A 27,775-nucleotide genomic window follows, 5' to 3' on the forward strand; every position below is an offset into this window, starting at 1 on the left:
TCTAATTGTAGCCTTTTTGAAGTAAGTGGGAACTTCCGCCTGTAGCAGTGAGAGATTGAAAATGTCCTTGAATATTCCTGCCAGTTGATTGGCATAAGTTTTCAGAGCCTTACCAGGTACTCTGGGACCTTGCACCTTGTGAGAGTTCAGCCTCTTTAAAGACAGCTTTACAGCTTATGCTGTATACTACAAAGTTAAGAGAGGTACTGTGGATTTGGAAGCAAAGGACCTTCCAGAAAGGGGAGAAGCACTGGAAGTGAACATCCTATGAGATGTGGAACTTGCGACTGAAAAATAACATCTCAAGTGAACCCATAGTTGGAAAATATTTTGGATCATACTTAAGAATTTAAGATGGTGTAAGATAAAATAAATTTTCAGCTATATTATTATATATTTTGGAATAATCCCTTATGGGTTGGCAATAAAATCCAATTAGACAATGGATTTTAAATGGGATTTTAAAAAAGATTGGCTATGGTCCATTCAGTACCCAGTTCTTTTTATTTGTTGAAATAATTTCTGTTTTGTATATCACGTCTTTGTAATGCAGGGATTGTCAAATATAACATTGCACTATTGTTCTCAATCTGTAATAAAATTGCGAAGAAACATGCCATGTTATATTTCTGTCACTCTTCATTTGTACTGATCTAGCCAAATCTGAAAGTCGATGTTCTAGTAGAATTAATTTTGTTACGATTGGCTGAGTGGATAATATGATCAACTCCAGCTTTGATCTCCCTCATTCAGTTGCAGATAGCTTAATTCCAGCAGCTGTTTTCTCATTTTTCCAGTATTGCTATTTCCTTACTGTTTTTGTCTTTCCATTATCTACAATGGCTATTAAAAGTTTTTTTCCATGGTTTGTTGACTGCTTTGTTACCCACTTATTTTTCCAATAAACTTTTAAGATGTATATGATGTTTTTAATCTTCAATTTCTACTTCAAATAACTTTAGTGTTAGATGCTTCAAATGCAGATTTCCTTCCTAGTTTTTATTATTTGTATCGTAATTTGTTTTCCATCTGTTTTTTCTTTACTATGCCAAATTCTTTACTAATGAAATTCAATTCCCTTGTGGCTTTTTTTTGTTCAACTGAATTCTTGTATCTATTCACCTGCACATCCAAAATGTAACCCCACTACTGCCTTCTGAACTCACTCAAATCATTTATCAAGTTCCCTGTTTAAGTAGTATACTCCAGCAACAACTGCATAACCCAGAACAGGTGAGGCCTCAACGATGCTTTATAAGGTTTCAACATACATCCTTGCTTTTATATTCTAATCCTCTTGAAATTAATATTAACATTGCATTTACTTTCCTCACCATTGACTCAACCTGAAAATGAACCTTTAGCGAATCCTGCTCAAGGACTCCCAAGTCCCTTTGCACCTCAGTTTTTTGTATTTTCTCTCCCTTTAGAAATAGTCAACCCTTTCATTTCTTCTACCAAACTGCATGACCTTACACTTCCAGACACTGTGTTCCATTTGCTATTTCTCTGCCCATTCTCTTTATCCAAGTTCTTCTGTAACCTCTACCTCCTCAAAGCTACCTTCCCCTCATGCTATATTCATAGCATCTTAAAACTTTGAAACAAAGCTGTCAATTCAATTATCCAGATCATTGACGTATAGCGTTAAAAGAATTGGTCCCAACATAGATCCCTGTGGAACAACAGTAGTCTCTGGCAGCCAGTTAAAAAAGGCTCCCTTTATTTCCACTTTTTGCCTCCTGCCAGTCACTACTGCTTTATCTTTCCTGTAATACCATGGGCTCATAGCTTGTTAGGCAGCTTCATGTTGGCATTTTCAGTCATTTGACTCTTAACAAAGGTACCTACTTCTGCTTGTATTGTCACCCAACTGTTTCTACTTGCCTCACATTCTTCTGAAATCTTGATCTATGCCTAGTCTAGACAAGACATTCCAATGTATGCTAACTTGTCTTTCTGGCTCTGTTGTCTGAAAACTTGGACTTTATTGCCCTTGTCCAAGCTTGCACTGTCCCACCTATTTACTCATTGCCTCCAGCTTTTGCTAGAGCAATACCAATGTTTAAAATATTTTTAACCTTGCATTAAATTCCCTTGCTTTGCTTTGTAATTTAATACAGTCCAAAATGTCCTACCTTTTCTTAAGCTTTTGCAGGTGTGAGCAATTCCAAATTGAATTGAAACTCAAAACTACGTGTTGGAAATCTGAAATAAAAACAGAAATATGCTGGAAGAAGCAAGTTAGGTAGCATTTATGAAGAAAGCCTAGGTTAACATTTCAGATATTTCTTTCTCCAGAGGCACTGTATGATGCTGCTTAACATTTCCATCATTCTTATTTTGGTTTCTGGTCTCAGCAACAGTTCTGACCTGTGTTTCACAGCTTTACGGAGCTCATTGTTTTCTTTCTCGCACCACCCTCATTAATCAATCATCTGGACTGCTCCATAAAAGGCAAAATCACCTTGGCAAGCATGCCACCACTTTATCGTAAATATTCCTTTTGTCCTATCCATCTCTTTCCTGCACTGCAATTTAAAATTATTTTGCTCTCCCACTTTGCAGGAAGCATGGTAACACCTCAGCATATTGGGACTGAGTTGGTTTTTGATTCTACGATGCATTTCACTGTGTGCTTCAATGTACATGTGACAAATAAAGCTAATCTTGTGTTTTGTATTTCTGATGACAAATCTTGATCTGAAAAGCTAACTTTCTCTTTCTAGATATGCATATTTTCTGCCCCTATTTAATTGAGTTGCCATTATTGTTGTATATTCATTTTCCAAATCCCAAGGGTTACTTAAAACTTACCCACCACTCTCTCTCAAGCATGCAGTGTTTAAAAATTGACCTCACTGACTAAGCATTTTGGTTATTTACCAACCATCTCCTTTTGTGGCTTATTCAAATATTGCGTCTATTTACTTTCAATTCAAATAGTTGCTTTTATCCTTGGAAATCCATGTAGCTCCTTCATAATCCTTCATTTTTCCACTCTCCTGGGAATATCTATTCTGCACCTGAACTAACTTTTTCAGCTGCACTTGAATCTCTTTATGGTAGGGATGTTAAGGATATTTGAAGAAAGAACAGCAATTTAATGGCCAAGTTGAGGGAATGTAAAACCAGTGCTAAATTATTAGAGGTTCAGTATGCACATTGTGTAATTTAATGAATCAAAATGAAGTTACAGCAAGCTCGGTTGCTGAAGAATTTTCCTTGATTTTTTTTGCTGGGCCACCTCACTTGTCTCTCAGGTGACGTGCTTTTCTTTTATTCTATTGATCAGCTCCGATAAAGAATGATGATGCAATCTGTTGGGTATAATTAGTTGCCTACTCTAAATGGTTTGCAGGTAGCTTCAGGCAGCTGTTCAGCTACCTTGTGTGTTATCTGGGGAAGCTTTGTCATTGCTTTGACATCTGAAGTGACAAAAAATAGTGTGTAAATTGCTTTGGCACAACATTGTCCAGTACCTAGTTTCCACTGCAAATTGTTTTGGCAGTGATTTGGTTTGGACCTACTGTCAGCTGCTAAGTGAAGCAAACAATTCAGCTTTCCTGACATAGCTATTAGCACTATTGCTACATTTACCCAAATCATGTGACTTGACCAGAAGCTGAAAGAAGTTAATGACTTAATTAGTCACTATTTTGAACATGAGGCTATTTTAAATGATTAATTGAAAAGAATTGATTATTTTAATGTGCATCATAACAAATAAGATGACCATTTGAATTTATCCAGTTAAAACTGTACACCTTTATTCCCTGCATTGCACAATGTAGTTTGTGTTTGAGAATTAAAAATTTGACATTGTCTGTCATTCTAGGGACAATGTAATCATCAAGTCTAAATAACTTTGTTGTCACATTGTATTCAGAAATGAATATAATTGTCATCAGCTAAATTGGGCTTTTTTTAACAAAAACTATTTGGCCATGCATTTCTCTTCTGTAAGTGTTTATATAGTTTGTATTGATTAGTTGCAATCAACATTGGTTAATCTGCTGTCAAATTGTGTTAGGCTCTCAAGGGGAAATGTCAAGTTGTAAATTATCAAAGAAATATTTGACACAAACCATTTGACCTATAAAATTTACAAAGCTTCAAATTAAATTAGAAGGATTCTGATGATCAAAATTGACTATTTCCATTTACATATTTCCAGTAGCTTATTTTTACAATCCTGTTATTTATACATCCTGCTATTCTTGAGCTTCCATAGAACTTCCAACAATATTGTTGGTTATTTTTTTAAATAAATAAAGACTGTTTCCATCGTTTATAGCAGCAGCTTCACACACAGTGGCCATATTAATTAATTTATAAACATTAAAACATACCTAGCCTATGTAAGCTAGGCTTACCTATAGCCCTCTATTTTACTAAGCTCCATGTACCTATCCAAAAGTCTCTTAAAAGACCCCATCGTATCCACCTCCATCACTATTGCCGGCAGCCCATTCCACGCACTCACCACTCTCTGAGTAAAAAAACTTACCCCTGACATCTGCTCTGTACCTACTCCCCAGCACCTTAAACCTGTGTCCTCTTGTGGCAACCATTTCAGCCCTGGGGAAAAAGCTTCTGACTATCCACATGATCAATGCCTGTCATCATCATACACACCTCTATCAGGTCACCTCTCATCCTCCTTTGCTCCAAGGAGAGAAGGCCGAGTTCACTCAACCTATTCTCATAAGGCATGCTCCCCAATCCAGGCAACATCCTTGTAAATCTCCTCTGTGTGGCGACCCACTTCCTAGCGCACTCGAACCGGCTCACAAATAGCCAGTGCACCGGCATAAAGGCCAGTCCCAAAAGGGCGCCAGGTCTGCTTCACCAGCAAAGGGAAAAGCTTGCGCGGGATTGTGAGTACGTGCCCCCTACAGCATCTGCGTGCGAGACAGGACTGTGAATACATGCCTCCTACAGCATCCGCGCCTGGGGTGGGCGGGATCAGGGAGGCTTTAAAGTGAAGCCGCGAAGTTCGAATAAAATCTTCTTTAACTGCAGTTTACCGACTCCGTGTTGTTATTTTAGCGTTGCGTGTAGCACACCGCTACAATTGGTGACCCCGACGGTCCAAACGATAATTGGACCAGAGATGAACGACGCCGCACCTGTTCATGCAGTTTCATTGAAACTGCCAAGCTTCTGGACGCTGCGACCTCACCTATGGTTCCAGCAAACAGAAGCCCAATTCCACGTTTGGCAGATAACCTCAGAGGACACATGTTACTACTACGTGGTGAGCTCCCTCGACCAGGAGACAGCCGCCCAGGTTGAGGAGTTCATACAGTCGCCTCCGGAGGACGGCAAATACACGGACTTCAAAGCCCTACTCATAAGGACTTCTGGACTCCCATGGCGCGAGCGGGCTGCCCGTTTACTGCACCTGGATGGTTTGGGGGACAGACCTCCATCGACTTTAATGAATGAGATGTTCTCTCTGGCCAGCGGACACAAGCCCTGCCTCATGTTTGAGCAGGCATTCCTGGAGCAGCTGCCCGAGGACATACGCCTGCTGCTGTCTGACGCGGATTTTGGCGACCCCCGGAAGGTGGCAGCCCGGGCGGACTTGCTGTGGAACGCCAGGAAGGTGAATGGGGCGTCCGTCGCACAGATCACCAGCCCACGCTCCCAGCAGCCCAGACCCGGCCCGGCCACAGAGCCCGCTAACCCCAGAGGTAGGGGTGGGGAGCCCAACGAACAATGGTGCTTTTACCACCAGCGGTGGGGTGCAGAAGCCCGCTGCTGTAGCCCGCCCTGCAAGTTCCCGGGAAACGCCAGGGCCAGCCGCCGCTGATGGCTACGGCGACTGGCCATCGGGATAGCCTCCTGTATGTGTGGGACAAGTGGTTGGGACGCCGTTTTTTGGTCGACACCGGTGCCGAGATTAGTGTCTTACCTCCAACGAGTTACGACACCCACAACAGGGCACTGGGTCCCCCCCGTCCCCCAAGGGCCATGAACGGCAGCACAGTAAGGACCTATGGCACCCGTACGGTGCAGCTACAGTTCGGCTCCAGCCAGTTCACGTGGGACTTCACACTGGCCGCCGTAGCCCAACCGCTTCTGGGTGCGGATTTTTTGCGGGCTCACAGCCTACTGGTCGACCTGCCCAGGAAGAGACTGGTCCACACCGAGACCTTTCAGACATTCTCCCTGGGTGCAGCCCAGTTGCCAGCCCCTCACCTCAACTCCATCATGCTGTCCGACAACGACTTCACCAGGGTCCTGGCGAATTTCCCATTGGTTCTGGCACCGCAGTTCATGGCAGCCATGCCCCGACACGGCGTACAGCACCACATCCCGACCCAGGGACCACCCTTCCACGCCCGTGCTCGAAGGCTTCCCCCGGACAAGCTCCGACTGGCGAAGGAGGAGTTCAAGAGGATGGAGGAATTGGGGATCATACGGAGGTCCGACAGCCCGTGGGCCTCCCCACTGCACATGGTGCCCAAAGCGACAGGGGGCTGGAGACCGTGCAGCGACTACCGCAGGCTGAATGAGGCTACAACACCAGACCGCTACCCTGTGCCGCACATTCAGGATTTTGCAGCAAACCTGCACGGCGCACAAATCTTCTCCAAGGTAGACCTTGTCCGGGGATACCATCAAATCCCGATGCATCCGGACGACGTCCCCAAAACGGCTCTCATTACTCCGTTTGGCCTTCTCGAGTTCCTCCACATGCAGTTCGGCCTGAAGAATGCCGCACAGACGTTCCAGCGGTTAATGGACGCGGTGGGACATGACCTGGACTTCGCTTTCATCTATTTGGACGACATCCTCATAGCAAGCAGCAGTCGTCAGGAGCATCTGTCCCACCTCCGTCAACTCTACGCCCAACTGAGTGAATACGGTCTAACAATCAACCCCGCCAAATGCCAGTTCGGGCTCGACACCATTGACTTCCTGGGCCATAGGATTACTAAAGACAGGGCAACCCCTCTGCCCGCTAAGGTAGACGCAGTCCGCCATTTTCCCCGACCAACCACAATCAAAGGCCTTTAGGAATTCGTGGGTATGGTAAATTTCTACCAGTGCTTCCTCCCTTCAGCTGCCCGAATCATGCACCACCCTGTTCCTCCTGATGTTGGGTCCGGGCAAGGACGTTACCTGGGACGAGGAGTCCGCCGCTGCTTTCATTAAAACGAAAGAAGCCTTGGCAAACGCCGTGATGCTAGTGCACCCCAGAATGGACGTCCCTACCACCCTCACAGTGGACGCATCTAACACGGCAGTTGGTGGGGTACTGGAGCAACTCATCGCGGGTCGCTGGCAACCTCTGGCATTTTTCAGCAACCACCTGCGACCGCCCGAGCTCAAATACAGTGCTTTCAACCGGGAACTGTTGGCGCTATACCTGGCAATCTGGCATTTCAGGTACTACTTGGAAGGTAGGCCCTTCACCGTGTTCACGGACCACAAGCCGCTTCCCTTTACGTTCACGAAGGTGTCTGACCCCTGGTCGTCCCGCCAGCAACGCCATCTGTCCTACATCTCTGAATACACGATGGATGTTTGGCACGTCTCGGGTAAGGACAATGTCGTGGCGGACGCACTCTCTCGCCCTAACATTCATGCCCTTTCCCAAGGGGTAGACATTGAGGCGCTGGCAGAGGCGCAGCAGGCAGACGAGGAGATCCCTAATTACAGAACCGCAGTCTCCGGTTTGCAGCTCCAGGACCTCCCCGTCGGCCCAGGTGAGAGGACCCTACACTGTGACGTCACCACCGGCCAACCCCGTCCCGTTGTCCCGGCAAACGGGCGGCACCGTGTTTTCGACTCCATTCATCACTTAGCGCACCCCTCCATCAGGACAACCGTCCGGATGGTCTCCAGCAGGTTCGTTTGGCACGGTCTCCGCAAGCAGGTCAGTGAATGGGCCAAATCGTGCATGCACTGCCAGACGGCCAAGGTGCAGCGGCACACCAAAGCTCTGTCGCAGCAGTTCCACCCCACCCACCGGCATTTCGACCACATTCATGTGGATATCGTGGGCCCCCTGCCAGTGTCGCAAGGTGCGCAGCACCTCCTCGCTATCATGTTTACCAGATGGCCAGAGGTGATCCCGTTCACCAACACCACCTCTGAATCTTGCACCCGGGCACTGATCACCACCTGGGTATCCCGCTTTGGTGTACCGGCCCACATTACCTCCGACAGAGGTGCCCAGTTCACCTCCTTTTGGGGATACAGCTGCACCACACAACTGCCTACCACCCACAGTCGAACAGCCTGGTGGAGCATTTCCACCGTCACCTAAAGTCGGCTCTCATGGCCCGCCTGCGAGGAGCTAACTGGATGGACGAGCTTCCCTGGGTCCTACTCAGCATCCGCATGGCGTCCAAAGACTATCTGCACACCTCGTCGGCCGAGTTGGTGTACGGCGCACCCCTGGTCGTCCCCGGGGAGTTCATACCAGCCCCAAGGGGGCACAACGAAGAACCCGCAGCAGTCCTGGGCAGAACCCGACCTGCGTACCCAAAGACCTGCAGAACTGTAAGTTTGTGTTTGTACGAAGGGGCGGGCATTGGCCACCACTGCAACGGCCCTACGAGGGGCCGTTTACGGTGCTCAGGAACAACGGGTCCACGTTCGTGCTGGACGTTGGGGGGAGAGAGGAGGTTTTCACGGTGGACTGACTCAAACCGGCCCATGTAGACGTGGCGCAACTGGTCGAGTTCCTGGCACCGCGGCGCAGGGGCCGACCTCCCAAACAGGGTCCGGCCCAGACTGTGGACATTGGGGGGGTGTATCGCCGGTTCTGCGGGGGGGGTGGTTATGGGCGACCCACTTCCTAGCGCACTCGAACCGGTTCACAAATAGCCAGCGCGCCGGCATAAAGGCCAGTCCCAAAAGGGCGCCAGGTCTGCTTTACCAACAAAGGGAAAAGCTCGCGCGGGATTGTGAGTACGTGCCCCCTAAAGCATCCGCACGTGGGACAGGACTGTGAATACGTGCCTCCTACAGCATCCGCGCCCGGGGAGGGCGGGATCAGGGAGTCTTTAAAGCAAAGCCGCGAAGTTCGAATAAAATCTTCTTTAACTGCGGTTTACCGACTCCGTGTCATTTTTTTTAGTGCTGTGTGTAGCATACTGCTACATCTGCACCCTTTCTATGGCTTCCAGATCACTTCTTGTAGTGAGGTGACCAGAACTGAGCGCAGTACTCCAAGTTGGTTTTGACCAGGGTCCTCTCAGCTCCTAAATTCAATTCCACGATTGATGAAGGCCAATACACCGTACGCCTCCTTAACCACAGAGCCAACCTGCACAGCTGCTTTCAGCGTCCAATGGACTCAGATCCCAAGATCCCTCTGATCCTCCACACTGCCAAGAGTCTTACCATTAATACTATATGCTGCCATCATATTTGACGTACCAAAATGAGCCACTTCACACTTACCTGTGTTGAACTCCATCTGCCACTTCTCAGCCCAGTTTTGCATCCTATCAATGTCCCGCTGTAACCTCTGACAGCCCTCCACACTATCCACAACATCTCCAACCATTGTGTCATCAGCAAACTTACTAACCCATCCCTCTACTTCCTCATCCAGGTCATTTATAAAAATCACAAAGTGTAAGGGTCCCAGAACAGGTCGCTGAGGCACTCCACTGATAACCGACCTCCATGCAGAATCTGACCCACCTAAACCACTCTTTGCCTTCTGTGGGTAAGCCAGTTCTGGATCCACAAAGCAATGTTTCCTTGGATCCCATGCCTCCTTACTTTCTCAATAAGCCTTGCATGGGGTACCTTATCAAATGCCTTGCTGCAATCCATATATACTACATCTACTGCTCTTCCTTCAGCAATGTGTTTAGTCACGTCCTCAAAAAATTCAATCAGGCTTATAAGGCACCACCTGCCCTTTGCAAAGCCATGCTGACTATTCCTAATCATATTATACCTCTCCAAATGTTCATAAATCTTGCCTCTCAGGATCTTCTCCATCAACTTAACTACCACTGAGGTAAGACTCACTGGTCTATAATTTCCTGGGCTATATCTACTCCCTTCTTTGAATAAAGGAACAACATCCGCAACCCTCCAATCTTCGGGAACCTCTCCTGTCCCCATTGATGATGCAAGGATCATTGCCAGAGGCTCAGCAATCTCCTCCCTGGCCTCCAACAGTAGCCTGGGGTACATTTCATCCGGTCCTGGCATCTTATCCAACTTGATACTTTCCAAAAGCTCCAGCACATTCTCTTTCTTAATATCTACATGCTCCAGCTTTCCAGTCTACTGCAAGTCATCACTACAATCACTAAGATCCTTTTCCATAGTAAATACTGAAGTAAAATATTCATTAAGTACCTTTGCTATTTCCTCTGGTTCCATGCACACTGTCACATTTGATAGGTCCTATTCTTTCATGTCTTATCCTCTTGCTCTTCACATACTTGTAGAATGCCTTGGGGTTTTCCTTCATTCTGCCCGCCAAAGCCTTCTCATGGCCCCTTTTGGCTGTCCTAATTTCCTTCTTAAGCTCTTTCCTAATTGCCTTATAATCTTCTAGATCTCTAACATTACCTAGTTCTCTGAACCTTTTGTAAGCTTTTTTTCTTGACTAGATTTATTACAGCCTTTGTACACCACGGTTCCTGTACCCTATCATATTTTCCCTGTCTCATTGAAACGTACCTATGTGGAGCTCTACACAAATATCCCCTGAATATTTGCCACATTTCTTCCATACTTTTCCCTGAGAGCATTTGTTTCCAATTTAAGCCTCCAATTTCCTGCCTGATAGCCTCATAATTCCCCTTACTCTAATTAAATGCTTTTCTAACTTGTCTGTTCATATCTCTCTCCCATGCTATTGCAAAGAAGATAGAGTTATGATCACTATCTCCAAAATGCTTGCCCACTGAGAGACCTGACACCTGACCAAATTCATTTCCCAATACCAAATCAAGTACAGCCTCTCCTCTTGTAGGCTTATCTACATTCAATGTCAAGAAACCTTCCTGAACGCACCTTACAAACTCCACCCCATCTGAACCCTTCCCTCTAGGGCAGGGGTCAGCAACCTTTACCACTGAAAGAGCCACTTGGACCCGTTTCCCACAGAAAAGAAAACACTGGGAGCCGCAAAACCCGTTTGACATTTAAAATGAAATAACACTGCATACAATGTTTTGTTTTGCCTTTATGCTATGTATAAACAAACTATAATGTGTTGCATTTATGAAATTGATGAACTCCTGCAGAGAAAACGAAATTACATTTCTGCATGCAACAAAAACATTTTGAACTCCGAAAAAAAAAGACGTTGGGTTGAAGGTTACTTTTAAGTAAAATACTCAACGTCTATTTGAGTCCTTCTTGTATTTATGAAAAACGCCAAACTTGAATTTGCCGCCAGCAGCAAACCAAAAATAACGTCAGCCAGCTGTCAACCTGAAAAATAAAAGGACTATTTCACTGAACAATGAAAACATATGAATATACATAAAATAATAGGCAATTAAAATATTTATCATACTTGTTCAGGTTGACTCACACCTGACAATGCAGTCGTATTCAGTAGGGATGGATCGATGCTTAGGGGAGTGACCGGGAAGGATAATGTGTTTTTTTCCTCTCTGAACTCACAGAAGCGTTTCCCAAACGATGTTTGCATTGCGATGATTGCAGAATGTAAATACTCCGAATTTATCATGTCGTGACCTTGTTTGAACTCTCTCAAATTGGGGAAGTGAGACAATGTGCCTTTCTGTAAATCTCTGGCAAGCAACGTCAACTTGCGCTCGAATGCCAAAACATCCTCCAACATGTGCAGGGCTGTACGTCCTTACCCCGTTGAAGAGCTGTGTTCAGCGTGTTCAGGTGCGCTGTCATGTCTACCATGAAGTGTAGCTTTTCCAGCCACTCTGGCTGTTCCAGCTCAGGAAAGGTGAGCCCTTTGCTGCCCAGGAAAGTTTACTCTTCTTCCAGACACGCGACAAAGCGTTTCAGCACCTCCCCTCTGGACAGCCAGCGATAAAAACACGTTGTAGCGGTTGCTACACGCAGTCAGTAAACTGCAGTCAAAGATAGCTTTATTCGAACTAAACAGCCTTGCTTTTAAGCCTCCCTCAACCCGCCCCCCATGGGCGCGGATGCTGCAAAAGGCACTTACTCACAAACCCCCGTAGGCTATCTCCCTTAGCCTGAGCGCTGGCTAATTGTGAGCCGGATCGGATGTGTCAGGAAATGGGTCGCCACAACGTCTTATTTAGATTGTACAAGATCACCATAATCTTCAAATTTAGATTTACATTTCAAAAACTAACAAACTAACATAAAATACATTTTAATTAAATACTGACCATGTAGCGGTGTGCTACACGCAGCGCTAAAATTACGACACGGAGTCGGTAACTGCAGTCGAAGGAAAAAACTTTATTCGAAATCTTCAGCCTCACTTTTAAGCCTCCCTCAACCTGCCCCCCATGGCGCAGAGGCTCCAAAGCTCTGTGCTCGCAAACCCCCGTAGGCTATCTAATAGTGAGTCGGTTCGGATGTGCCAGGAAAAGGGTCGCCACAACCAATTATTTCCCAAAGCAACAGGGAGCCGCAGCACAGACGTAAAAGAGCCACATGTGGCTCCGGAGCCGCGGGTTGCCAACCCCCGCTCTAGGGAGATGCCAATCGATATTTGGGAAATTAAAATCTCTTATCACGGCAACTCTGTTCCAGGATCTGTTTCCCTATCTGTTCCTCGACATCCCTGTTACTATTAGGTGGCTTATAAAAAAACAATAATGTCATCAAAAAAGTAATGGTATCATCAAACTTGCTGAGCAACCAGTCACATTGAAGAATTCTCCAACAGGAAATCAACATGTTAAAAAGCTGAATGTCACGCTAAATGTTTAAATTGTTTTGCAGAAACCAATTTTGAAATATTTTGATAGGATTCTTGTAAGCTTTTTAAATTGTTTAAAGTAGCCTAGTGTTTAAAATAGTGACTAATTAAGTCGTTACCTTCTTTCTCTCGTGATTTCTTTCCTATCAAGTTCCTTCTTTAACCCTTTACCTCTACCCCTATTCACTCCCAGTTTCTCAGTTCATCACTTTCCCCCTACCTGGTTTCACCCATCATTGACCAGTTTATACTTCTTTCTCCTCCCCTCACCCGCCCCCCCCCCCCCCCACCACCTTATTGTGGCTTTTTTCACCTTCCTTTCCAGTTGTGTTGAGGAGTCATGGCCTGAAATAGATATTAGTTTCAGTTGCTATTCCAAAGCACAAGTTCCACTTTTTGATGATACTTAGCCATGACTTAATAATAAACAAAGTTGAGGTTTATAAATCAAATAGTGAATTTTTAAACCTATTTCACTTGGTCACTTTTTTTTATATATTCATTGCTCACTAATAACCCCCCCCCCCCCCGTGAATACTCCATTGCAAGCCTTATTTTCCAGCCAAAAAGCTTTGGTGAAGATAATGTAACATTAGCCTCAGAATTGGGTTGCATTGGATGGTAGATAGATAGATAGATACTTTATTCATCCCCAAGGGGAAATTCAACATTTTCCAGTGTCCCATACACTTATTGCAGCAAAGCTAATTACATACAGTATTTAACTCAGTATAAATATGATATGCATCTAAAATCACCCTCCCAAAAAGCATTAATAAATAGCTTTTAAAAAGTTCTTAAGTAGTTTACTAAAGTGCATTGAGTGGTAACTTAAGCTCAGTCCTAACCTCGGCACTTTAACATGTCTTGCCCCTGGTGGTTGAATTGTAGAGCCGAATGGCGTTGGGGAGTAATGATCTCTTCATCCTGTCTGAGGAGCATTGCATTGACAGCAACCTGCCGCTGAAGCTGCTTCTCTGTCTCTGGATGGTGCTGTGCAGAGGATGTTCAGGGTTTTCCATGATTGACCGTAGCCTACTCAGCGCCCTCCTCTCTGCCACCGATGTCATACTCTCCAGTTCGGTGCCCATGACAGAGCCCGCCTTCCTTACCAGCTTATTAAGACGTGAGGCGTCCCTCTTCTTAATGCTGCCTCCCCAGCACACCACCACAAAGAAGAGGGCGCTCTCCACAACTGACCGATAGAACATCTTCAGCATCTCACTATAAACATTGAATTACGCCAGCCTTCTGAGGAAGTACAGTCGACTCTGTGCTTTCCTGCACAGGACATCTGTGTTGGCAGTCCAGTCTAGCTTCTCGTCTAACTGCACTCCCAGATACTTGTATGTCTTAACCTGCTCCACACATTCTCCATTAATAATCACTGGCTCCATATGAGGCCTAGGTCTCCTAAAGTCCACCACCATCTCCTTGGTCTTGGTGATATTGAGACGCAGGTAGTTTGAGTTGCACCATATCACAAAGTCCTGTATCAGTTTCCTATACTCTTCCTCCTGACCATTCCTGACACACCCCACTATGGCCGTGTCATCAGCGAACTTCTGCACGTGGCAGGACTCCGAGTTATATTGGAAGTCTGATGTGTACAGGGTGAACAGGACCGGAGAGAGCACAGTCCCCTGCGGCGCTCCTGTGCTGCTGACCACCGTGTCAGACCTACAGTCTCCCAACCGCACATACTGAGGTCTGTCTGTCAAGTAGTCCGTTATCCAAGCCACCATGTGTGAGTCTACTCCCATCTCTGTTAGTTTGTGCCTTAAGATCCTGGGCTGGATGGTGTTAAAGGCACTAGAGAAGTCCAGGACTGTAATCCGCACAGCACCACTGACCCTGTCCAGGTGAGAGAGGGATTTGCGCAGCAAGTACATGATAGCATCCTCCACTCCCACCTTCTCCTGATACGCAAACTGAAGACGATCCCGGGCGTGCCTCAGATTCTGTATTATCAGCCGCTCCATGGTCTTCATCACGTGCGACGTCAAAGCAACAGGTCTGAAGTCATTCATCTCGCTTGGTTGTGGTTTCTTCAGTACCGGGACAATACAGGATGTTTTCCACTGTCTGGGTACCCTTCTCTGCTCCAGGCTCACGTTGAAGCTGCGCTGAAGGGGTTCTCCCAGCTCAGACGCACAGGCCCTCAGTAATCGTGGGGATACTCCATCCGGTCCAACGGCCTTGCTGGTACAGATCTTCCTCAGTTGACCTTTCACCTGTGCAGCCGTAATCTTGGGCGTGGGTAAGGTCTCCTGTGAGTGGCTATTTTCCTGTGAGGGAAGTGAGAGGGAGGACGAGTAGAGAGACAAGCCTGGTGTGGAGTTCTGCGGTGAGGATGAGATTGTGTAGTAGTAATTTCAAGTTCAAAAAATAATCAAACAGAAGGAAAGCTATTTTACCTCATTCATTTGTTAACATTCAAAGCAAGCATGTTATCTTTAAAACTGCATTAAAATTATTGATAATATCCTGTTAATCCATCCCAATTTTCATCCTTTTAATAAGATCATGCATACTTTGCTACGGGTATGAATGGTTCTGTTACTCATTGTTCACTTGTTGTTGGTTATTGTTTTGTGCCAGCTTCATATTGAATGCCAAGTTTCAGTGTAACTACCTGAAACTTGAGTATGTTTCTCAAAACCTGAAGATTTAAGTGTCACCTGCTGTTTGCTCTTGGATTCAACTAAGGCTCCGTCCACACTAGACCAGATCATTTTAAAAACACCAGTTTCACGTAAAAACAATAGGCATCCACACCAAGTGCTTTTGAAAATACCTCCGTCCACATTAAAACGGGTATATCGGCGAATCTCCTCCTACTGGGCATGTGCTGAAAACAAGTGACACGTTTGGTGTCGAATCTCGCTGTAAAAGACATGGTGCGCATTTGTCCAGTTACAGACTAGAAAAACTTAATTGCCAAGCGATGGACAGCTGTCGGCTCTTTCGCAGGAGGACTTAAAACTAAAAAAAACAAATACTGGAGCTTATGGAGGCAACCGATAGGGAGTTCACTGACAGTATGACCCAGCTGATGACGAGCATTGAAAAACTGACTAACTCTGTTGCATTAATAAAGCACTTCGTTAAATGTATAAAACATGTCTGCATCAGTGTTATCTTGTATTTCCATACAATGTTACATTAGGCTGCTACACATCTATTGTCCAGAGAAGTACTTGCATAAATAGGTAAACCACCTTCATACAAGCAAGGACAGAAAACAGGGCAAAATGAGTATACTTATTTATTCAATAAGTTATGGGTCAATGTATTTGGTGAGTACGTTTCTAACTCTTCTGGCTTCAGTGTTGTTGTCTGTTCTGAAATTGTTAGGTTGCGTTCAAGAAAACAATGAAATGGTGGGCTGCTGTCACCATCTGTTCCAGCATGTCATGACAGTGTTTGTAGATTTCTCTGGTTACCCCGTCCACACTGCTCTGCCCAATCCAGCATTTTCAAATTTTGTACACTCTGGAGGGTGTTTTAGAAAAGCTCTGTTTTCGGGGGAGGAAAACACCATTTCAGTGTGGATGGAGGGTCAAAATGAAGAGAAAAAGCTTCAGTTATGGATTTATCCAGTCTAGTGCGGACGTAGTCTAAGTGTTTCCCCTTCTCTGGTTGGACACATTAAGTACATTAGAAAATAACTTTTAAAATCTTTGGCTCCTATCTGGTTCATTTTACAGTTGATAACAATTGGGTCTCCTTAATAGCCACTGGAAGTTTATACAATACTTCCACATTCTCAAGGGCAATTAAGTGCTGGCTCAGTCCCCAAAGTCCACATTCATTGAATTAATTAAAATAAAAATAATATGATTATATATTTTGGCATGATTGCCCACAAACTACTTATCTTTGATTATGAAAACTATCAAACACAACATTTTACAGTCAGCAAGTGTATCTGTAGAATTTTGTGTTACTTGTCACTAAAGAGATACTTAGTAATCTGGCCTGAGTAAAAATGGATGCTTGATGGTCAAGCAGACTTTGGGGACCAAAGGGCACATTTTTCAACTGTCTCTGTCTAATTAAACTTCCTAATCTAAGTACACTTGCGTGAGTTTGCGATTTTTCGATTGTAACATGACTGCCCAGGGAATTCCAGTAATTAATGGAAGACACACATCTTTATCATAGTAACTCACATTTTTATCTGGTCAGTTGTCTGTATACTACCTACAGTCGCATGAATATCCAGTGGTGAACCAGAGCTTAACATTGGTAGTGACTGTGAAAGAAGAGAAGATTAATATCACCTTTAGATCACCTGGACAGCACAAACGCCTATGTCAGGATGCTGTTCATCGACTGTAGCTCAGGATTTAATACCATCATTCCCACAATCCTGATTGAGATGTTGCAGAACTTGGGCCTCCGTACCTCTCTCTGCAATTGGATCTTCAACTTCCTAACCGGAAGGCTACAATCTGTGAAGATTGGTGATACCATATCCTCTTCACTGATGATCAACACTGGTGCACCTCAGGGGTGTGTGTTTAGCCCTCTGCTGTACTCTCTATGTATACTTGACTCTGTGGCTAGGTGTAGCTCAAATACCATCTACGAATCTGCTGATGATACAACCATTGTTGGTAGAATCTCAGGTGGTGACGAGAGGGCGTACAGGAGTGAGATATGCCAACTAGTGGAGTGGTGCTGCAGCACCAACCTGGCACTGAACATCAGTAAGACGAAAGAGCTGATTGTGGACTTTCGGAAGGGTAAGATGAAGGAACACATTCCAATCCTCATAGGGTGATCAGAAGTGGAGACGGTGAGCAATTTCAAGTTCCAGGGTGTCAAGATGTTTGAGGATCTAACCTGGTCCCAACATATTAATGCAGTTATAAAGAAGGCAAGACAGCAGCTATACTTCATTTGGAGTGAGGAGATTTGACATGTCAACAAATACACTCAAAAACTTTTATATATGTACTGTGGAGAGCATTCTGACAGGCTGCATCACTGTCTGGAATGGGGGAGTGGGGGGCTACTGCATAGAACCAATAGAAGCTGCAGAGGTTTGTAAATTTAGTCAGCTCCATCTTGGGTACTAGCTGACCAAGTACCCAGGACATCTTCAAGGAGCAGTATCTGAGACAGGGACCCAGGACATGCCCTTTTCTCATTGTTACCATTGGGTAGTTGGTACAAAAGCCCGAAGGCACACACTCAGCGATTCAGGAACAGCTTCTTCCCCCCTGCCATCTGATTCCTAAATGGACATTGAACCCTTGGACAGCACCTCACTTTTTTAATATATATTATTTCTGTTTTTTGCATAGTTTTTAATCTATTCAATATATGTATACTGTAATTGATTTACTTATTTATTATTATTTTTATTTTTTCACTATTATGTATTGCATTGAACTGCTGCTACTATGTTAATAAATTTCATGGCACATGCCAATGATAATAAACCTGATTCTGATTCACACCACCCCTGTCTGGCATCAAAAATCATTGCACAGTCAAAGTTACTTCAGTCACATTTCTTCCCCATTCTGATGTTTGTTTTGAACAATGGACTCTCTTTGCACAGAATAGATTGGATGGGAAGTTCACTTCTCATGTCTACTAATTTAGTGTCTAAATGTATGGAGGCTCTTTGGTTAATTTTATGTTGGAAATTTATAGTTTTATTGACTGAACTATTGATTACTGGGTTTAATGTTGTGAGTCTCAATAGTTAATTACTTGTTAACTAGGGAGCTGAGGGGGGAGACTTAAGAGATATACTGTATAACATTAAGTGACATAGTAGAGTAAAAGGGAGAACCCATTTCTCTTAGCATTGCGTTTAAAAACTGAAGGGCACAAATTTAAAAGAATGAATTGAAACATTAGCAAGGAGATGGGTGAAGTAGCAATAGTAGTTTTGGTTTTAATCGAACATCGAATAGTCCAGCGCAGGAACAAGCCCTTCATCCTACAGTGTCAATGCCAATTAAAGCTGATTTTAAACTGCACATTTACCTGTATATGATCTATGTCCCTTCCTTCACTGCCTGTTCAAATGTTTATTGAAAGTATCTCTTAAATGTTGCTATTATATCTGCTGCTTACATTGCCTCCTTTGTCAGTGTGCTCCAGTTACCTATCACTTACTGGTTTTAACACAACTTTAAACTTACTCCTTGCTTTATAGCAATGCCCGTTAGCATTTAATGTTTCCATCCTGGAAAACAGCTGGAGAGCACCTTAATGATAGCTATCATAATTGAAATAGCAATTATAATTCAATTAAATATAGCATGGATTAAACAGACATGTATCATAGATGAGTCAAAATCTTATCGGGTTGAAAAGTAATTTTGTCAAAGTGGACTGTGTGAGAATGGCTGTTATTGAGATGGAAGTGCTATGTTAAGATATAAAAAATGCTGAATCTTTAGCTCAACAACTTTCCTCTGTAGTCTTGGTAGTTTTGAGGTGTAAGTTCAGATGGCAGTTGCATATTCCTCCTGACCTGAAGGATGTGGCAAGTCAGTGAAACTTCTAGTGTCCCTGGTGTATATACCTGTGGGAAGTGCAACTGCTGTAGCTCCTGGCTGATCACACTGAGTGGCTGGAAATGCCATTACACTCAGGTGCATCTGTGATCCTGAGAGCTATAGTAAGGTGGTCATACTGAAGGGGTTGGCGCAAGTGCAAGATTCCTCTCACTAACAAGTATTTCATTTTGGCTACTATTGGGAAAATGGCCTTTTAGAGGAGAGCAGCAGCCAGTTCTGTGGTATAACTAATGGCTTTTCACAGTTGGGGTGGGTGAGAACAAGGAGCGCTGTAGTGATGGGAGACAATACTCAGGGGTGGGGTCTGTCAGGATATTCTGTGGCCACAAACAGATTGGATCGCTTCAGATGAATGATATGTTCCTTCTCAGGTGTCAACAGCAAGAATATCTCCAAGCAGCTGTAGAACATCCTCAAGGGGAGAGGTTGAGCAGCCAGAAGTTATTAATTTGCACTCAGTGGCCACTTTATTTGGTACACCTTGTTAATGTAAATGAAAATATCTAATCAGCTAATCATGTGGTAGCAACTCAGTCCATAAAAACGTGTACAGTCCGCCCTCCTTATCCGGGAGTTCCGCATGCACAAATTCAACCAACCACGAATTGAGAAAACCCAGAAGTGCTCTTCCAGCAGTTGTTGTTCGAGCATGTACAGACATTTTTTTCTTGTCATTATTCCCTGACCAATGCAGTATAACAACTATTTTACATAGCATTTACATTGTATTAGATATTATAAGTAATCTAGAGATGATTTAAAGTATGTGGGAGGATGTGCGTAGGTTATCGTGGATCAGGATTGAAAAAAAAAACTGGAAGTTCTCTCAGTCAGAACAGTTACATCTGGTATTATTTAGCGTCAGTTCGTCAAACGTTTGTCTTAGTATATAGTATATATTTTACCTTTCTAAGCATATAAAACACTTAAGAAACATATGTATTTCAATAATTAAACCACTGCGTTGCTTAGTAATAATTGTAGCTTTCATCGGGGCAGGGCCTTCACATGCTCCATTATTTTCACTTTATCCTTTAAAATTGTTCCGATTGTTGACCGACTATTGCCTAATGTTTTTCCAATGACCAATGGCATTTCACCTCTTTCTGATCGCTTTATTATTTCCACTTTATTTTCAATCGTGATTGTGATCGTGATCGTGAACAGAAACACTGTGGATTCAGAGCTCCGCCGGGTCTTAATGTCCACCACACTGAGACAGGTTATATAAGGTCTTGGGTTCCACTGGGTCCTAATGTGCACTGTACTGAGACAGGTTAAATAAGGGACTTGAGCATCCGCGTTTATTGGAATCCGCGGGGGGGGGGGGTCCCGGAACCAATCCCCCGCTGATAAGGAGGGCTGACTGTATGGTTAAGGTTCAATTGATCAGACCAAACATCACAATGGGGTAGCAATGTGATCAAAGTGACTCACCATGGAAGGATCTTTGACGACAGGCAGGTAGTTTGAGTATCTCAAAAACTGCTGATATTTTGGGATTTTCATGCACAACATTCTCTTAGAGTTTACAGAATGATGCGAGAAACAAAAAACATCCAGTGAGCGGTAGCTCTGTGGGCGCAAATGCCTTGTTAATGAGAGAGGTCAGAGGAGAATGGCCAGGCTGCTTCAAGCTGACAGGAAGGCAATGATTACTCAAGTAACTACTCATTACAGCAGTGGTGTGCAGAAGAGCATCTTTGAATGCACAACATGTTAAACCTTGAAGTGGATGGGCTGGAGCAGCAGAAGACCACTTGTATACACTTAGTGGCCCCTTTATTGAGTAGAAAGGGCACTTAGTAAGGTGGCCACTCTGTGTACATTAATGCCAAAGATAGGAGGAAGGAAGAGGATCTGAAGACTAAATCTGGGAGTTAAGCAGAGGTTAAAAACAGGACCTTGAGCTGTAATCTCTGGATTACTCCTAGTGAGGATAGGGCCGATTAATATGTGACTGAGCAGCTGGTGCAGGAGGAGGTATTCTGTTCCTTGGACTATTGGGATCTTTACTGGGGTGAGATGTCCTGCACAGGAGGGACAGGTTGAACGATATTCCGGTACCAGGAGTTGCTATGTGGGTTTAGACTATAATGGTAGGGTTAGGTAGGCTGCAAAACAGTAGTGTGTCAAATAGGAAGGTAGAGCTAAATGGAAAAAGTCAGAGCAAGTAAGCTAAGTAGCCAGGAACCAGGCAGGGAGCAAGGGAGGTCTGATGTACTAAACCACATTAATGTCAATGCAAGAAGCCTAACAGTTACAGCAGATAAACTCAGCATGGATAGGTACATGGGATTAGTTAGCTTTTGCACAAATATGGTTGAGGCATGGGCAGGACTGGGAACTCAATGTTCCGGCAGTACAAATAGTCCAGAGGTGATAGAGGTGAATGTAAGTGGAGAGTGGATGGATAAGGAGAGGTGTTGCATTATTGGTTAGAAACAACAACATAACAGTGTTTAAGAGGGAATATCCCTAACAGATTGTCCAGTGATACTATATGGATGGAACTCAGAAATAAGAATGGTGTCATTACTTTGGGTTTGTACTGTCGGCCCCCAAAAGGTCACTGGGAATTAGAGCAACAAATATGTAGGGAGATCTCAGATGGCTGTAAATACAATTGGATTGTAGTAGAACTTTCCTTATATTGACTGGGACTGCCGTGCTAAAAGCTTGGATGGGACAGAATAAGTTAAGGATGTCCAGGAACCTTTTCTCTACAAATATGTAGAAGGCTTTACTAGAGGGGGCAACATTGGAACTCATGGGACGTAAGGCAGGGCAAGTGACTGAAGCGTCAGTGGTACCAGTGACCATAGTGCTATTACTTTTAAAATAATTTTGGAGAAAGATAGACTGATCCACAAGTACAAGGTTTATACATCTCAGGGACCTTACCAAGAGTATCCAAGGTCATGGTGGGAAACTGGGGGGAATATTGTTGAGGCTCAGACAGAGATGGTTGTATCATAGTTAGCCATGGATGAGGTACTGGAGCCTGAAAGTGGCTAATGTTGTACCTTTATTTTAGAAAGGCTGTAAGTACTAGGCTTTGGGCAGATGGAGCTTGTCAGCCATGGTTGATAGCTCACCTAGGAGAAGGAAAACTCTGATCTCAAGCCTCCGCTGCCTTTTGGTTATACCCACTCATGGGAAAGGCTTTGGAAGTAAACTCTTAAGGAAAAATATGGAGCTGGAGTCCCAAGGCAGTCCTGCTTTTGAGTTCAATGCTGACGGGCAAATCCTGTGTTGTATTGGTCTCTGCTGTTGCTTTGTATTCATCAGCTGCGTGGAGAGGGGGAGCCTGCTACATGGGCAACAGCTTGGTCTCTGTGTCATACTGCCCAGGCTTGTATATCACAAGGACAGCTGGGACGGACCATCCATGGTTGACCCCGACCAATTGAGGGCCTCGACAGACTGACTATGATCGTTGACATGACGTTGCGCATGAGAAATCGTGCTTCACGAATTTGATTCAGTGTTTTTTCTTTTTTTTTGAAGAGGTGAGCAAAAGGACAGACAATGACAAGGCTGAAGGAATTGTCTCTGTTAAATTAACAGGGCAAGAGAAGATCCTACGTGGTAGGCTGATTTATAAAGTGTGATCACATAGGATCAAGGATGAAGTAGTCAGATTGGATTCAAAATTGACTTGATAGGAATCAGAGGCTGGTCTTGGAGGTTTGCTTTTCGGATTGGAGGCCAGTGACATGTTGTGTTTTGCAATGATTGATGCTGAATCCATTGTTGTTGATCATCTATATTAAGATTTGGATGCAAGTATAGTTAGATTTGTAGATGACACCAAAATTAATGGTTAGCAGACAGTTTAAAAAAAGTCATGTAGGATCACAACATGATCTTGATCAACTGGAAAGTGGGCCAAGGAATGGCAGATGCGATGTGGACAATTGTGAAATATAGCATTTTTCAAGTTATTCTGGGGCACAAGAAATAGCAGGGCTCTAGAGAGTATTGTTGGACAAAATTCCCTGAAAGTAGTAATAAGATAGGGTTGTGAAGAAGGTCTTTTGCACACCTGCCTCTAATTATTCAGGGCATTAAGTAGAAGAGTTAGGATGCCTAAGAGTTAGGGTGTATAAGGCATTGGTCGTGTGGCTAGCCAGACACTTCTCCCCAGGACGGAAATGGCTAACACGAGGGGGCATAGTTTTAAGATGCTTGGAAGTAGGTACAAGGGGGAAGTCAGAGGTGAGGTTTTCACACAGATGGTGGGTGTGTGGAATGCACTCCCAGCGAAGGTGGGAGAGGCAGACACAATAGGGGCTTTTAAGAGACTCTTAGCTAGGTACATGGAGCGTAGAAAAATAGAGGGTTATGCAGTACGGGAATTATAGGCAGTTTCTAGAGTAGGTTACTTGGTCAGCACAACATTGTTGGCTGAAGGGCCTGTAATGTGTTGTAGATTCTATGTTTTTATGTCTCTTTACAACAGTAGAAAATGTTGGTGAGACCATACTTGGAGTACTATGTTCTGTTCTGGTTGTGTGGCAAAAGAAGGATGTCATTAAGCTGGAAGTTGTGCAGAAAAGTTCACGAGGATGTTATCAAGATTGGAGCGTTTTGAGTTAGGAGAGACTCGATTGGCTGGGATTTGTTTCCTGGAGTAAAGGAAGCTGAGGGGTGGAGCTGATAAAGACATGTAAAATCATGAGGGCACTAGATAAGGTGAATCTTCATGGTCTTTTTCCCAAAGTCCAAAACTATATGGCATAGGTGATTATGGAAGAATTTAAAGGGGACCTGAGGGGCAACATTTTTGCACAGGGTTCAGGATATATGGAACAAACTGCAGGAGGAAGTGATAAAAGTGGTGATAATTATGATGTTTAAAACATGTTTAGACATATGAATAGAAAGATTTGGAGGGATATAGGTTTAACATGGGAGAGTTGGGCAAAAAGGACTTGTTTCTGTTTTTTAACTCTATAATATGACTGGACCCAGCTACTTGATGGTAAATAGGGCTCAGAGCAATGAGGGGCTTTCAAGGAGATGTAAGACAATCAAAATAAGTGTTTCTTCAAAGAAAAAGGTTGGGACTGCAAAATGTGAAGCCTTCAGATGATAAGGCACTTAGAAGGTAGGATGAAGTGTTTTCTGGTATATGGAAAATTTTGTTTGCTTTGTAAGTGGGACATGCTACTAGTACAGAAAAGAAAAGGATGGATTACTATCAGAGAGAGCAGTAAGAAAAGACAAATAGTGAAGCAATCTCCTGGTTATTCCCCTCATTTCGATACTCCTAGACTAGTAGATTGTTTTGCGTAAGACCTAAGACCTATCTGCAATTAACCTCCTGACCTCCTGGTTTCAAGTTATTTATATATCCTTTATCATTCCTAAACTAATATATCAGTCCTTGGCCTTCTCCACTGGCGGAGTAAACACAATCTAGAATAGTACCCTGTATTCCCTCTCAGGCATTTTACAACCAAATGATGTAAATGTTGAATTTTCCAACTTCAGATAATCCTTGCTCCCTATGCTCACTTCTTTCCCCTTCTTATCTCCTCCTCCATATGGTTCCATCCGCCTGTTGTTCACTCAATACACCTGAAACACCTAAACACTCCCACAGTTGATTTCTTCTGGTTCTCATTCCTCACTTATGTGATACCACTTACTTAGATTCCAGCATTAGCAGTCTCTTGTTTTCACATTGTGCTTTTCAGCTTCCATCTCTGCCTCTCTCCTTTCCATCCATCTGCACCTTTTTAACACTTTTTGTCCGTAGCAATTACCCACCAACCACTGTCTTCTCACTCTTCTCACCTCCTTCCACATCTAGTTCCACCTGCCCATCATCTCACTGCTCACCTGGTTCACCCTTGACCTGGTAGCTTGTGCCATGCTCAAACTCACTTTGTTATGCTGTTTTCCCTCTGCACTCTTGATCCTGATGCTGAACTAAAACAATGACTATCCCTACCTCTGAACGCTGAGTTCCTCCATCAGTTTGTATTCTGCTTAAATTCTAGTATCTGCAGTCTATTGTGTTACCCTGCACTAAAGGAATCCAAGTAAAGGATGTTTGGTATCTCAAACAGCATGGGCAGGGAAGGTGGAACACAACTATGACTTAGACATTATTTCTCTAGATTAATAGAATCATCTACAACTACTTGCATTATAATAACTTAAGTGATGTTTATAAGGAATATTGATAATCAGTGCAAACTCTTGATGTGGGGACAAATATTATAAGAACATAAGAAATAGAGAAGGAGTAGACCATCCAGTCCATCGAGCCTGCCCCGCCATTCAATAAGATCATGGCTGATCTGTCAGCTCCATCTTACCTGCCTTTTTACCATAACCCTTAATTCCCTTACTATGTAGAAACCTATCTAACTGCATCATAAATGTATTTAGTGAAGAAGCCTCAACTGCTTCCCTGGGCAGATAATTATGTTTTCATTCTGTATGATTGCTAGTGTCTTCAGTGTGGAAAAATTACCTAAGCTATTTAAAATGAAATGTTAGAAATTGGATTACTCATAATCATATCTGTTTTAACAAAAAACTAGTTAAATAACGAGAATTTTAAGAATGGCAGTGAAAAAATTTGGGAAGACAAAGCTACCAACCGATGAGATAAGTAGATGAAAATCAATAAAAACCTTAGATGCTCGGAAAAAAAAAACAGATGAAGGAATGTGCTAAGTCAATGAACGGTTACAAAAATATTAGTGTCCACTGGAATCTGTCCGTGACAAAACATTTCCATAACAGCACAAAAGAATTGGAACTATCTCTTGCATTAGAAGGGAAAACCGTAGACAATGTTAGCATATATTGCCTTCACTGATAGAGAAGATTGTGTGGCATCTCCTCAACCCACTGTCATGAGTGCTATGGTATACACATGATGCTGTTAGTAAGGAGCTCGAGGGTTTTGACCTCATGTTGGTGCAAAAAAAAGACAAATTCCAAGTCATGTAGGGGAATATGTTTCATACTGCAGCCACCATGTGTCAGTCATTATGAGATTGGAGGCTTAATTTTGAGAATTAAGAGCTGACCACTTTATTCTAAACCTTGTTAAGCTTCAGTGCTAGTTTGAGCTGCACTCATTAGGGGCTATCTCTTGAGTTGTGACTTATGGATATGGAAGATTATAGAAAATTGGGCGATGTCCAGGTTGTGAATTGTTTTTCTGTGAGGAATAGTTGGTCAACTTTGTGGTTTGATTAGAACATGTAATGTAATTGCAATCTAGAAAGCTTCAGTGAAAGCAAGTTATTGTCACCTTTGAGCTAGGTTTTAGCTAATGCCAAGATGTACTGTACATATTCACAATAATATTATGAATGGCAAGGGTCTTTAATGAATATGAACCAATGTTCTAAAGGCCCCTTTTAAATTGCACAGGGACACTTGTCAGTGAATTGGCATGAGCAGTTGGTTAGGAGTATAAACTCCGGCAGGCCACTGGGTAGAAAGTTGGTATGTGAGGATGATAAGATGGTTGGAATTGGAACAGGAAAGAAGAATTTGGAATTAGAATCTGTTTTGATGTATGTAGACATAAAGTATTCATATTTAATTATTTTTGTCATATTGAAAATACTATTTATAGAATGGTGACTTATTTTAAAGGCATAGTATTTTTTCTTAATGGATCTTCATTTAAGAATAAAACTGATAAACAGTAATTTTCCTGCCCGTGTTGGCATTCAATAGATTAATTACTCACTTCATGTTATTTATAATGTAGTTCAGCCAATCAAGCCTTTCCTTTGAGGCAATTAATACTATCCATTGAGTTCCAAATACCTTTTCTGGGGCAGTTCTATTTTGTTCACTATTTTCCCTCTTTTATTTTATAGACTATGAATGACTTTGATTATCTAAAACTACTGGGAAAGGGCACTTTTGGCAAAGTGATTTTAGTCAAGGAAAAGGCAACTGGGAAATATTATGCAATGAAGATTCTAAAGAAAGAAATTATTATTGCAAAGGTAGGTACAAATGGTTTTTGAAAAATTGGGAATATAAATATTCTTATGGTTGGAATTGTAATGTGACTGTTTTCAAGGAAAGAACAATGTAGACAGTGAATGCTTTGAAAATGCTTTATTTCTGATGTTTTATTGTCATAAATTGATTCATGTTACAAAGTTGTCCAGTATTAGAGTTTCTGTATTTTCCCTCCTAAGTTCTCAAAACACAAGAAGACTCTCTAATTGTGCTATTATATTAATCATAGTTTTGGTCATGGAACATGAGATTAAGCTTAACTAACCATCCAACAATTCTGTATAAGAAAAAGACTGCAAAATTTGAAACCTGAGCTTTAAATGCTTACAAAGTG

The 27,775-nt window shown here is 43.2% G+C and overlaps 1 protein-coding gene across 8 annotated transcripts in view; it reads left to right on the forward strand.

The window, feature by feature from the left end:
- The window catches only part of LOC132402664 (RAC-gamma serine/threonine-protein kinase), a 402,615-nt gene that overhangs the window by 279,452 nt on the left and 95,388 nt on the right, over positions 1–27,775 (forward strand). For 7 of the 8 annotated variants that reach the window (XM_059985594.1, XM_059985596.1, XM_059985598.1 and 4 more), the window contains one exon: positions 27,291–27,422. The exons of the other annotated variant lie outside the window; for it this stretch is intronic. In XM_059985594.1, the coding sequence (XP_059841577.1) occupies positions 27,291–27,422 (132 nt within the window). The remainder of the gene's footprint in view (positions 1–27,290; positions 27,423–27,775) is intronic. 8 annotated transcript variants of the gene reach the window in all.

Source organism: Hypanus sabinus, chromosome 12 (genome assembly GCF_030144855.1).
Source record: "Hypanus sabinus isolate sHypSab1 chromosome 12, sHypSab1.hap1, whole genome shotgun sequence".
NCBI lineage: Eukaryota > Metazoa > Chordata > Chondrichthyes > Myliobatiformes > Dasyatidae > Hypanus > Hypanus sabinus.